Source organism: Acomys russatus, chromosome 2, assembly GCF_903995435.1.
Source record: "Acomys russatus chromosome 2, mAcoRus1.1, whole genome shotgun sequence".
In the NCBI taxonomy this organism is placed as follows: Eukaryota; Metazoa; Chordata; class Mammalia; order Rodentia; family Muridae; genus Acomys; species Acomys russatus.
In genome coordinates this window covers 83042082-83054684 of record NC_067138.1, presented here as the reverse complement: position 1 = coordinate 83054684, position 12603 = coordinate 83042082, and the positions used below count along the sequence as shown (strand labels likewise).

Genomic DNA, 12603 nt, shown 5'->3' with positions numbered 1-12603 from the left:
CCTCATTCTGTCCTGCTCCCTGTGTACTGAAGACAGTTATTGTTTCATTCAATTATCATTATTATTAAATAACGAAGTATAGAGACTATTTGGATTACTATATGCCCAGTACCTGGCTCAGTTTGGCACAAACAAGGCTATCATTAAATATCTATACAGTGAATGGTACCCTTTCCTGAGCATCTGGGAAATGCAAGAAAAGTTTCTTTTTCTTCAGTTTGCTAATGTGAGTTCTATAAATATGTTATCAGCTTATTTGACCTTTTAAAGACCATTGTTTATTTTATATTTCCAAGAGAATCTGTAGTTCTTCCTATTATAAAATTTTAATAACTTATAAGCTAGATAGGGTAGTAAATGTTTCTAGATCAGTTAGGGTCTCTGCAGGCCCCCATCACCATAAATATTGGTGGGCATATATATGTACATATGAGCTTTAAATTCCCCTGTTTAAGAAAGCAGTATATTATCAACATTGCCAATGTAACTTTTTCTTTATTTTCCTTTCTTCCTTTTCTGCTCCTTCCTCCTTCAGTCCCTTTAGTTCCTCTTTCCTCTTTTTCTTCTACATCTGTGTCCTATGCAGGCTACAACCTTACCATCTTCCTGCCACATCCTTTTGAGAAATGAAATCTTAGGTCTGGTCACAACATCTGGCTCCTTGTTTTGTAATAACACAACCTCCCCCAGTTTGGACAGTCCACCTTTCTTTTCTTTAAAAAGAATTTAGTTATTATATGTACCATATTTTGTCTGCCTATATACCTGAAGGCCAGAAGAGGGCACCAGATCACATTATTGATGGTTGTGAGCCACCATGTGGTTGCTGGGAACTGAACTCAGGACCTTTGGAAGAGCAGCCAGTGCTTTTAACCTCTAAGCCATCTCTCCAGCTCCCAGTAGTTTACCTTTCAAAGTCATAAAATTCACTTCAATTGTCTGCAAGATTTCATATATTCCTAAATCCATATGATACTCAAGAACACAGACATCTTTGCTCTGATCAGTTAAGCTGGATTCAGGATTTGTCTCATAAACATGTGGTTTATTTATTTGTCTTTAACTTGTCATGAGTTTGAGCACCAGAAACTGTATTATTCTTTAGATGAGATAACAATAAACCTAGATGCACATTATACTGTCTGCTTTTCAGTAGCACTGTGAACACAGTGCTTTATCTTGTGTCCCTAGTTTTGATTTTTAGAACCACACAACCAATTCATTCAGGGAAGACTCCAATAAAAAGAGGAAGTCAGGAACTTAATTGCTGCTTCTCCTGTAGCCACTGTAATGAGTTAAAGAATTACATGCACAGTGAACATCTCTACTCATCAGAGTTGTCTACAGATTAAAATAAATCCATTAGGAAACAGGAATAAGGGCCGGTCTCTAAGCCTGCAAGTCCATCCCTGCTCAGTATACCAGCAGAGAATGTAGAAGAGCAGGCTTCCCAGATGGAGGACAAAATTAGAGTCACAAATGGACTCAAGAATGGGTAACTATTTAAAGGAGGAACAGGGTGCAAATCTTTTAGGAACATAGAAATGCTTCCCTAATGAATGCTAAAGTGGTTGAAATAATATCCTAAACATATCATATTAGATGTGTTTACAGGAGGTTTATAGATGAGAGAACACAAAGACCCCACACTCCTGCTTCCAGGGCTCCACAAATTCATGTATCTAATGATCTCAGTAAGGAATTTGTTGTTCTGTACTCAGAACTGAATTCTGGAGATAATTTATCCAAGAAAAGAAGCCGCTTGTCTCTCTCCTGAGATGCTGCTTTTGCTTCGCTGTAACACGAATCATCTTAGTTGCCCTTCCCTTGCTGCGATGAAACACCATAACCTAGGCAAATTTTAAAAGAAAGCATTTGTTGGATATATGGTTGCATAGAGTTAGAGCCAACTCTAATGATGGTGGATCTAAGACATAGGGGGCAGGAACAGCTGAGTGCTCTCTTCTAGCACCCCAAGGACAAGGCAGAAATCTCAGAGCACACCCCCTAGTGACACACCTCTTCCAAAAAGGCAATGCCATCTAATCATTTCCAAATTGTTCCACCTACTGGGGGCCAGGTGTTTCAACATATGAGCCTATGGGGGTCCATTCTCATTCAAGACACCCCACAACTCTAGGTTAAAAACCTCTGCTTTGTTAATGAAATCTGAAAGTTTCGAGAACGTACTTTATATTGTGGTGGTACATGTGAGGCAGCATGCCACTCATAGACATAACAATCAGACAACTGGGTGACATATCTTGTAAATTGCTTTTCTTTTTTGTTTGTTTGCTTGCTTGTTTTTCTTTTTCAAGGACAATGACACAAAGCCCCTCAATAAAAGCTTCCTTAAATCAGCAAAAGGGTTACTCAGGTTGAATTCACTCTGCAAAAGCCCTAACAATATTAGGCAATGAATTCCTTAAGGCCGCCTCAGTAGAACTCCGTGGCCACAGCAGATGATTTAGAGTTCTGTGGTTTTCTTTCAAATATGAAAAGGTCAACGTTTGTTGACTAGAACTGAAAGTAAAACCCTTCCCCTAATTATTTATAGGTGAACGAAGAAAGCAGTTTAACCCAGAAAATCATACAATAGCCATAATACTTTATCACTCATCGATATCCAAAGCATAACTGCCTACAAAGTAGTGTCATGATTTTACTCATAGTCCTAGTTGTGTTTCTAAGTTCAACAGCAATGGTAGATTAACTCTACATAGTGCTGACATTCACATTCCTAGTTCTTCAGTGTAACTGAAGGTTTCCGATCAGCATATTTCATTAAGACATAAACAAAGTCAGCGCCTGTGCTGTATTTCCACGCCTGCTGCAACTGCCATCCCAAACAGTGTGTATGTGCACGATTCACTGAGCACAAGTGTGTAGTCATCTGCCCTTTAATGGCCTCTCAGAGCGGCAGACCAAATGGTTTCCTGAAGGTCAAGTCTGATTTAAATTGTTGATGAATTAGAAGCTAATTCTGCATGATTGAATATTAATACAGAACGGTGATAAGTAAGGCACTTTAAACCTTAATGAGCACATTAATGAATAGGACAAAATGTTTTTCTTTTCACCTCATGTAAAAGTTTAAAAGTGCTAACATGGATGGTTTTTTAATTTTTGATAGCTGCCTTTCCCTACAAGTGTTTTCTTGGTTAAGGTGTTAATGGTACTGATTTGATGCTCAAGTTTCTACTTACTTGATAAACTGTCAAAACTTCTGTTATCAAATGGCCAAGACAGTTTTATATAAATTACTAATAAATATAGAGGATAAAAAAAGCAATTAACATCTTCTAAACTACACCCACTGAGATAAGCATTCCAATTAGAAATTTCATTATTTCTATGGTCTATTTTATGTTGAATACTGAATTTTATTGCCAAATACCTGACAATCAAGTCAGGAGCAAGCTCCATCTGTCAACTTGTAAGAGCTCTGGCTGTTTGAATCTGTTACATTGTGATTTTTCTCATGAAAAATTAATGAAGATAGTAGATTCAAAGGGGTTCTGTGCAAGGAAGACTGGTGGATAGAATTTAATTACCCTTATTAAGACTAAGAAAGAAACTCTCTTTACATTTCTTTGTATAATAATATGCAATAAAGGTATTCTTTGCCACGTACATGTATACATGAAAGAGTGTCCTTCCTGAGCCAAAGGGAGTGAAAGTAGATACAAATGTACTAATTTGCTTGGGAGGCACAAGTCTATGCTTCAAGTTACCTTCAATATGAGGGCTTCATTTCCCATAGATGGTTATTAAATCGAGATTTCCTAGGGAAGTGCCTTCGGGAAGTACCTGTGACACAGTGCATGGATGAGCCTAGCTCTTTATGGAGATGCACATGCCAACGGACATTGTTCAGCAAGGCAATATTGATGCATCTCCAGGCAACTGGTAGATAAACCTGGTGGGAAGAGGATGTTCTCAGTGGAGTGCATTTCACTCAGAAAGCCCAAGATGGATCGTCAAAGTTATCAACCTAACTTGTTTGCTAGAAAATGAAAAAGAAAGCTAAATCTAGATTTGTTTTCAGAAATCTCATTTCTAAATAATGAAGGCAACTTATTGTACTTTTGAGCACAAGAGTTCAATTATTTTTATCATTTGAAACAATTTTTATCAATAGCCAAGTGAGATGTTTAATAATATGTGCAGTTAAGAGCTAATGATCATTCGGTATTTGTTTGTTTGTTTGTTTTCCCAAACAACATTATAACTATGCTGCATATGTAAATATATTGGCAAACCCTATAAAGACATAAAGTATGCTTTGATAGAATTCAATTGAAATAGATTTTAAATTATCACAACCCAATTCTCAAGGTACTCCCCATCTCACTTTTAATTTTCCTTTTGCAATTTGAAAAATCATTTTGAAAGTCCTAACTACTGTGTCATACACTTATCTACTATAGATCTTTACTTGACTAAGGACAGATTGGAATTTGAATATTTGAAGAAACATGGTGTAAAATCACTTTATCTTTCAACTTAATTGTACCTCATTAAAATTATTTGCTATTACTTGTTTGTTTTACTTATATATCCATTCTAGTCACCAAACTGACAAGAAATAGTCTCTCCAAAATGCAGGTGTCAAATTTAAAGGGACACAGCTTTTATACCCAAAGTCTATATTTCAAGTTATTAGCCCATCAGCTTTCTCTTGCAATGGACTAGGATTATTCACAAAAACATTCCCATTTATTGGTAACATTTGAAAATCATTCAGGAATCAAAACAGTCCTGAAGTATTCTGGTTACCTCATTCCATAAATTCTTGGGACTCAACTGGCATTTAAAATCTTGATCATTGTGATGTCAGATCATCATGATGTAAATAAGCCATGAAGGAACTCATGTTACAAAAGGAGGAATGGTGGATTCACCTGCTTACTGGTCTGGTAGCTTTAGTTAGGAAAGATTAAATGTGTTTGAAGAATTTTGGAAGAGGTTTGGAAATTAGTTGACTTCAACTGAGTTGTTTCAGCCAGGTAGATGTCTACAGTAGACAAGTGTTAGACATAGACCTTAGGACTTTCCTATGGGGGGGCCTTCCTCTACAAAGACAAGGGATCTCATTGAACAAAGAACTTGGGCACTGAAATATAGGATATTTAATTATAACAAGGGTATAGAGGAAAGGACAGAGAAGATACATAGGAACAACTAACTACGTGGTGAAGGTATCAGAATCCGAGTGGTGACTCTGCAGTAGAAATTGGACCTTTACCTGTTTAGAAGTCCCAAGTCAAGTGGACCCATGGGTCACTGGAGCTTGTAGGAGCTAAGAAGAAGCCAGATGTATCATTTATGATTTCTCACTGTATTTGTGCACTTGTGTTTGTATTTGCAAGTCAGGTAGAATTTGTTGTGTCAGTGGTCATGAGAAAATATTTATTAAACTAATATGAAAGATGATTGGAAGTCAAATGTTCTATAATAGTGTTCATAGAGAATAGCACCCATGTAGCTAAAATCCCAGTAGGGCTAATATGGAAAATACTTTCTATTCCTGGCTGGAAGTGCTGCCAAGAGAGTTTATTGCTAGGAGCATGGAGATGGGGTTGTATGTATCTAATCTACAATTTCTCAAGATTTATGTCTAGAGCAATTTCAACATAGTAGGAAGAATTTAACTTTAAGTGGATTAGAGATCAAAAAGGAATCACATCTTTTAAATTACTAGCCTTTTGGAAAACAGTCTCTCATTGTAAAAACGGCATGTTTTTGTGTTTTCAATCAGGAGTTGCCTTTGTTCTTTGGTAAAAACTACTCTATGTTTTCTGATGAGTTGAAGTTCCTTATGATGAATTCATCCTGGTTGGACCATGTGCTTCTTTGAAAAAAATCCATGTAGTCATAGTCATTGGTTAAATATCTGGGAAGGCTTAGTGCCAAAACAAACACTCATATATGTGTGTGAATGCACACACACACACACACACACACACACACACATTTGCACACATATACAATTTATAGAAGGTCAGGTTCCTTATATAAAATGGTCTACGTGCATATAACCTTATGTTTCAGTTAATCTCCAGATGACTTATAACAGAATTCAATGGAAGTGTTATGGGTAAACAGCTACTATAGTATATTATATAGAGACTGACAAAAAAAATGGATTCAGCAGTCCTACCTATTTTTAGTTTTCAAATGGATTAATAATATAATGTTTGAATACTAAACCAGTGATACAGTAGTCATTTATGTGCAGCTTTATTTGAAATCTATGAGAAGTATATCATCCTGGGAGTAGATGTAGTTTGATACGTCTGTGAACCAACTTGCTTACTTCACTTCTGCTTAATTGGCCTACGTTATGCTGAATCCTGCTGTTTTCTGTGTCACCCATAGATTTATGTAATATTTTCATTTTTCCAAGAAAAAAATATCCTTTTTGCCAGCTGCCAAATTCTCTCCTAAAGATTTGTCGAAGGCATTTCCCATTGGTCCTTGCTAGCCATGACAGGCATTAGTATGGCTATTACCTTCCCCTCCGTGCTACATGTCCTCAACAAAGTACTCACCACACAATGAGCTATTTGTTAGTGCACTGCCTTTCAATATAGACTGTGTGAAAAACTGTTCAGGAATAAGCATGTGATTGTGTCCTAATCCAATAGTACAACACTGTATGCTTTGTGTTTAGCTCTCCACAAATGTAAAGGAACAGATTTATGAAAGATAATGAATTTGCAACACTAACCTTGTTGAAATAATTGGGTAACCTTTTGTCTTGCAGAGGATCAGATTCCTAGGGGATTCCCTACCATTGACATGGGCCCACAGTTGAAGGTAGTGGAACGTACCCGCACCGCCACCATGCTTTGTGCAGCCAGCGGTAATCCGGATCCAGAAATCACTTGGTTTAAAGATTTCTTACCTGTTGACACAAGCAACAACAATGGTCGTATTAAGCAGTTACGATCAGGTAGGGTCTTGTCACTGTTTCCACTAACTCCTGGACAGTTTTTAAAAGCATATTTGCTTTCTTTATTCTTTAATTTTAATTTAATTTAATTTTTATTTTTTTATTTTTTAGGTATTGATTTATCTTCTTCTTCTCTTTCTCTGTTATTTAATGTGTTGTCTGTGTTTGTGAGGTCATGGCCTCATCCAGAATCTGTTTTCCCTTGGCGTGTTTTGCGGCTTCTGTTTAATCCACATTGCTCACTGCTGTGACTGTACTCTTAATAATTTTTAATTTACTGCTATTCTGCGGTATTTGATGGATCCATTTTCTCTTTCTTCTTTCTTCATTTTCTTTTGAAACAAATTTATTTTAACATTGAATTTCATTCCAAACTTACAAGGTGCTCCAGTGACTATTTCCCTATAAAAATGTTCATATTAAACATGGAAATAACTCAGTTGTAGTCAAGTGTATTTTCTGCTTTCTTTTCTGCATTTAAACTCATCCAAATAGTAAAGTTTTGTGAGTTTGGGCACATCTGCTTTCTTTTCACTAATACACAATACACAGAAATGTGGATTCATGAGTGACCAGGTATTTTTTTTTTTTTTTTTTTTTTTTTTTTTTTTACTTCTTTTCTAAGTCCCAGGAAAAGGAAGGGATTTGCTTAACACTGTTTCTGTGTCATTGTCAGTGAGCACTGCCCACATGGTAGCCGTGGCAGTGTGTGCCCATGCTTGAGGGCTTTGACCCCTCCAGTGACTGGATCTACAGAAGTCTGCTTTGGTGTAGACTCCAGCTTCTGCCCTTTTCTTTCTCTTTACTCCAACTCCTTGTCTGGTTCTCATCCCATTTTATTCCTTTGCTCTCTACAGATTAAAGTAGAAAATGTTCTAAATTTCTTAAAGTGTAGAGCCTGTCCCTGGCAATTTCACAGAAATGTATACTAATAATTGCTGTTGCTATGACATTGGTAGTAATATTGATATAAAATTCTAAGTTGTTAACTGCCTATCTTCCCAGAATTCTCAGCTTTTGACCTGTCCTGTGATGTTAAAGCGTCTTGTTACCTGACTCTTTTGCTTGTTGTCAGCAGAATTGTGTAGATTAGCATTCTGTTATTGTAAATAAATAATTATTCACATGTAACATAGATGATTTAGTATAATAAAGCTATAACTCTGAAAAATTTGTACCAAATTATGAGGAATATAATAATATTTTTATGCTGTCTTTCTTCTCTCCGTATTTAAATCTCCAGAATCTATTGGTAAGTGCTTAGTTCTGAAGCGCACTTCACCCCCACTAATTTCCATATTCAGAATATGATTATTATTATTAATAATAAAATGCATGGCATGCATTTTACTAACTGGCAGTGTAGGCACCAGATCTCTGTAGTGGCGCACACATGCATACCTCCACAGAACTGTTTTCTTAAGAACACTGTATAAATAAAGCAACTAGTACACAAATTAATCACACAATTGTAGCACAATGAATAGCATATGATTACAATTCTCAGTGTTTGTTTCTAGCTAGTCTGTAGTATTTTCTCAAATAGTATATATATATACACATATTTATATATATACTTAAATAGCTTAGCTAGTATTTTCCTAAACTATGTCACTAAAAATGCTGTATAGTTCTTTTTATTTTTAAGGATACAAAGCTTATAAGATATACCTCTAACCCTATGTGACCCCAGACTTAAGAACTCAGTTGCTTCTCTGAAAAAGGCAATTCTGCCTACTATGACCTTTGCCCTCTGTGGTTTAATGCACCTTGCTTTTATGATCTAATGATACGATCTAATATATTCCTGTTTACCAGTATAGTAATTCAAGTTTCTTTTAAGACCTTATTTAATTCGTAAATCTAATCAAATTCTTCTCCCCAGCCCTAGCCCCCTTCTTCTCGTACTAATGCTTCTTCTTTCTAATCTTATTTGCATTCATATTATCCACCCAGGTGGTACACCAATAAGAGGTAAGAATGCTGACCTAACGTTCACAGAATGATCTTGCTCATTCTCCCTGTCCTTTCATCCCTCTCATCTCTGTCCTGTTTTCAGATCCATTTCCATAATGTCCACCTACCTGATTTCTTTCCCTCCGTTTGGTTATGATTCGTGACTCTCATATTGTGGACTTTCCTTTTTCTTTTTCTCTTTGTTTTGTTCATTTCTTTATTTATGACAATGATTATTTAAGTTGTGATATGCTTCAAAGAAAGCATATCCAGGTCGTTAGACCACAGGCCAGTCACAGCTTACCATCTGTCCCTCTTTTTTTTTCCTTTTCTTCTTCCTTTTTCTTTTTTTTTTTTTTTTTTTTTTTTTTTTTTACTTTTTTTCTTTTTTCTTTTTTTCTTTTTTTTCCTTTTTTTCTTCTTCTTTTACCTTTTTTTTGTCCAACTGGAGAAAAAAAAAGATCATTTTTTTCTTCCTTAGCTGTTCTTGTTCTGGACCAAAGCCAGGGCGGTCTGGAGAACAGTGGCAGACATGCAGAAGACAGCCTGGACCGTCTGCTTTTTGTCTTTATCTTTCAAAAGGATTTTGCTTTTGTTCTTCAATTCTTTTTTCTCTTACTGTCTTAAAAGTCAAAGAATGACTCCCCCTTCCACCTGACCCCTCCTACAGTCTGACAGCAGTGCTTTTTTCTCCACTTCTTTTTTTCTTGGGTGCTCGTCTCTGGATTTTTGGATCTTCTGTGCTTCAGCCGTGGAAACAGGTTCTCAGTACTCTTGGTGGTATGTGGTATTGCCGGTTTTTCATACTTTGACTCCGTGTGCGTTTCTTTTGTAATTCTTCTTTTGTATTTTTCTTGGGGCTTTGTGACACCACACTGCTAATCCCACAGTGGATTTTGATGGGTGTCTTAGGGGATCTATCCAGAGGTCCTCAAGCAGTGATTGGTTGGCTCTTCCTGCCTGGCCTGGGCCTTGCTTTTGAACTTTTTCAAACTCCTCTAATGCGAACGCTCTTTGTTTTTCAGCAAATGTCAGAATTGATTGTAAGTTGTGGCAAAGTGTCTTTCTTTTCTTAAAAAGTCTGCATGTCTTAAGGGAGTTTTATTTCTTTAAGTGATATTTTCCTAATTGATAATGACTAATTTTAATTTTTTTTGCTTTGTGCAGCCTTTTTGTGCTCGCTGCGTATTTTTGGCTTTCTTCCACAGAAGACATTCTTGAAAACTCAGCCTGGTTTTTTTTGAGCGTGCCTATCTTTTGCGCCACTTTTGTTGCCAAAATGAAACAAAACAAAACCAAATATTAATCTTTTGTTTTATTTAAAAGCCATACTTCCTTGAAGCAGTCTCACCCATCTTCATTTTATTAGTCTAGGAGCTAAGAGTGCTAATTATGAGTATTAAGTCTTGCTTGGGAAAAAAGAGAAATTGTTTCCTTATGCTAGCATTGATGATGTAAAAAATAATCTCTATATGTTTTTCTCATCGCATCATTTTCTGTCTGTGCAACTGAGCAAGAGATTGACTCGACGTTGAGTGGACCTTCGCTTTGCAGGGCTTTTCATATTGTTAAGAGGTTTAGCTTGCTGAACTCAAAAGCCCATCTCTGACCATTTCTTTGGTGGTATATTTTATATCCATACAGGAGCCCTGCAGATCGAACAGAGTGAAGAATCTGACCAAGGAAAATATGAGTGTGTTGCCACCAACAGCGCGGGCACTCGCTACTCTGCCCCTGCCAATTTATATGTCAGAGGTAGGAATGACATAACCCTGGCATGGCTTCTCCATTCAGGCTCAGGGGGAGTAGAGATGCCCACAGGGTCTGTATGATTATGGAAGTATTTAACAAGAGGATTCGGTAATGATGTCTGTTGCTGAAGCATTTTACTAAGTAGAAAATTAAAACTTGAAATCTGTTGTTTTTCAAATCTACACGAGGCTTGAGGTTTGTAGATATTTATTTGCATTTTTACTTTGGATTCTATTTTGACTGTACTGACTGACTGTGCTTGGCATTTGTTTGAAGTTTTCTTCTTTTCTCTCACTCTTTCTGTTGTTTCTCATCTGTTTCCGTACAAACCTTGGAATAAGTGCCTGCTGTAATACTAATCAGGTCTAAGCATGAAGGCGTTTACATCCCTGTGAGCTCTGCTGTCTGTGGAGCTGGGGGCATAAAGCCTCCAACTTAAGGAAAACAGTTGCTACCTAAAAATAACACAATTGCACTCCTTCCTCCTATGCTTTCCTAGTCAAAACACAGTTTTATATATGTATATGCATTTATATGCCATAAGGTAACTGACTGTATTTTAGGAAGGAGTATTAGCTGTTCTTGAAGGAAGAATGAGTAGTAATGATCCATTCATATTTTCACATGAGTACATAAATGATTGCCTCTAGAGCATAGCAGTGGTTGTACCTGCCATTTAGATGGAAGGTCCGCCCCTCTTCCCCAGAGTTGTAAGAGCAGGTCCCTGCTGGGTTTTGTTTTTGCTTTTGTTTTCTGGTAGAAACATTCTTATTCTGGGTCTACAATGCTGAATAATCACAAGAAGCTTGGGTGGAGGAGGGAATGGTTGCAGCCTGTGAGGGCCTTAAGATACCATAAATTGGGGTTCCTTACGAAAATACCTAGCTTGATTTTGAAATTTTTGTCAGAGATAATTCTGTGTCCCCCGGGGATGCCTTTTTCCTTTCTCTCTATGGAGTTTGTAGCTGGGGGTGGGGGTCGGGGAGATGCATTGATGACCTCCCTAAATTTTTTGAGGGACCCAATCCTTTTTCCTCACAATGGTGACCTCCTTTGCTGCATGAGGCATGTATTCCTTCTTCTATGGAAAATTTCAAAATGACGCTAGCTATTGTCCCTAATACTGCATAAGTCCATGAGGTATTGCTAACTTTTCCAGCTGGGGTAGGAAGATAAAGTAGAGCAATTAATGATGTTGAAGTAGTGGTTGAAAGCCTTGATATGGCCTTTTTACTCTCTCTGTGTTTCCCTTGTTTTTCTCCTTTTCCTCATTTCATTGTGTTCTGCATCAAACCCCCCTACATCCCTCAGAGCTGCGAGAAGGTTGGTGTGTTTTTTACTTTTTACCCACCTTACAAAACTATTACTTAAATCAATAACAAAGAATACAAATGAAATGAATGTAGCTGCACTGTGGTCTTCTTTTGGTTAATGGTATACTATTGCAGAGAATGTTCTGGCCTTGGCTTCTGTTGCTTGCTGATGGTGTCTAAATGCAGTGCATGATGGGAGAGATTGTACCTGGTTGCATGGGAAGTGCTAACTCAACTCTCTATGGTCCAGTGCATTGGTCAGTGTTCCTGCTTTCCTCTCCTCCCCAACTCTTCCTACTTCCCACCCACCTTTTATTTCTGTCTTCTCAGGGTGCCTGCTGCCCCGATGATGTTTTATAGTTGTTCCTTGATCCCTCCATTTTTCTTGATATGTTCATTGATGCCTCAGAGTCTGTGATGGCCCCTGCTTGCTTCAATAATCTCTGAGTTGACTGCAGGAGGCATGCTTAGCACTGTCTTTCCTATGAATGTCACTAACCCCCATACCATGGCAGTGAGCCCTCTCCAGTCAGAGGTTCTGATCCTAAGTGTAGCCAGAGTTTCCAGACAGAGTTCCCTACCTTATTCTTGGGGTTAAGAGGCTGTTTCCAGTCCTTCCCTATA

General features: G+C 37.4%; 1 protein-coding gene across 31 annotated transcripts in view; it reads left to right on the top strand.

The window, feature by feature from the left end:
* Ptprd (protein tyrosine phosphatase receptor type D) overlaps positions 1 to 12603 on the top strand; it is an 822247-nt gene that overhangs the window by 622416 nt on the left and 187228 nt on the right. For 14 of the 31 annotated variants that reach the window (XM_051163635.1, XM_051163598.1, XM_051163628.1 and 11 more), the window contains 4 exons: positions 6770 to 6958; positions 8915 to 8932; positions 10559 to 10669; positions 11978 to 11989. In XM_051163635.1, the coding sequence (XP_051019592.1) occupies positions 6770 to 6958; positions 8915 to 8932; positions 10559 to 10669; positions 11978 to 11989 (330 nt within the window). The remainder of the gene's footprint in view (positions 1 to 6769; positions 6959 to 8914; positions 8933 to 10558; positions 10670 to 11977; positions 11990 to 12603) is intronic. The other 17 variants (XM_051163652.1, XM_051163675.1, XM_051163581.1 and 14 more) reach the window with 3 other exon arrangements.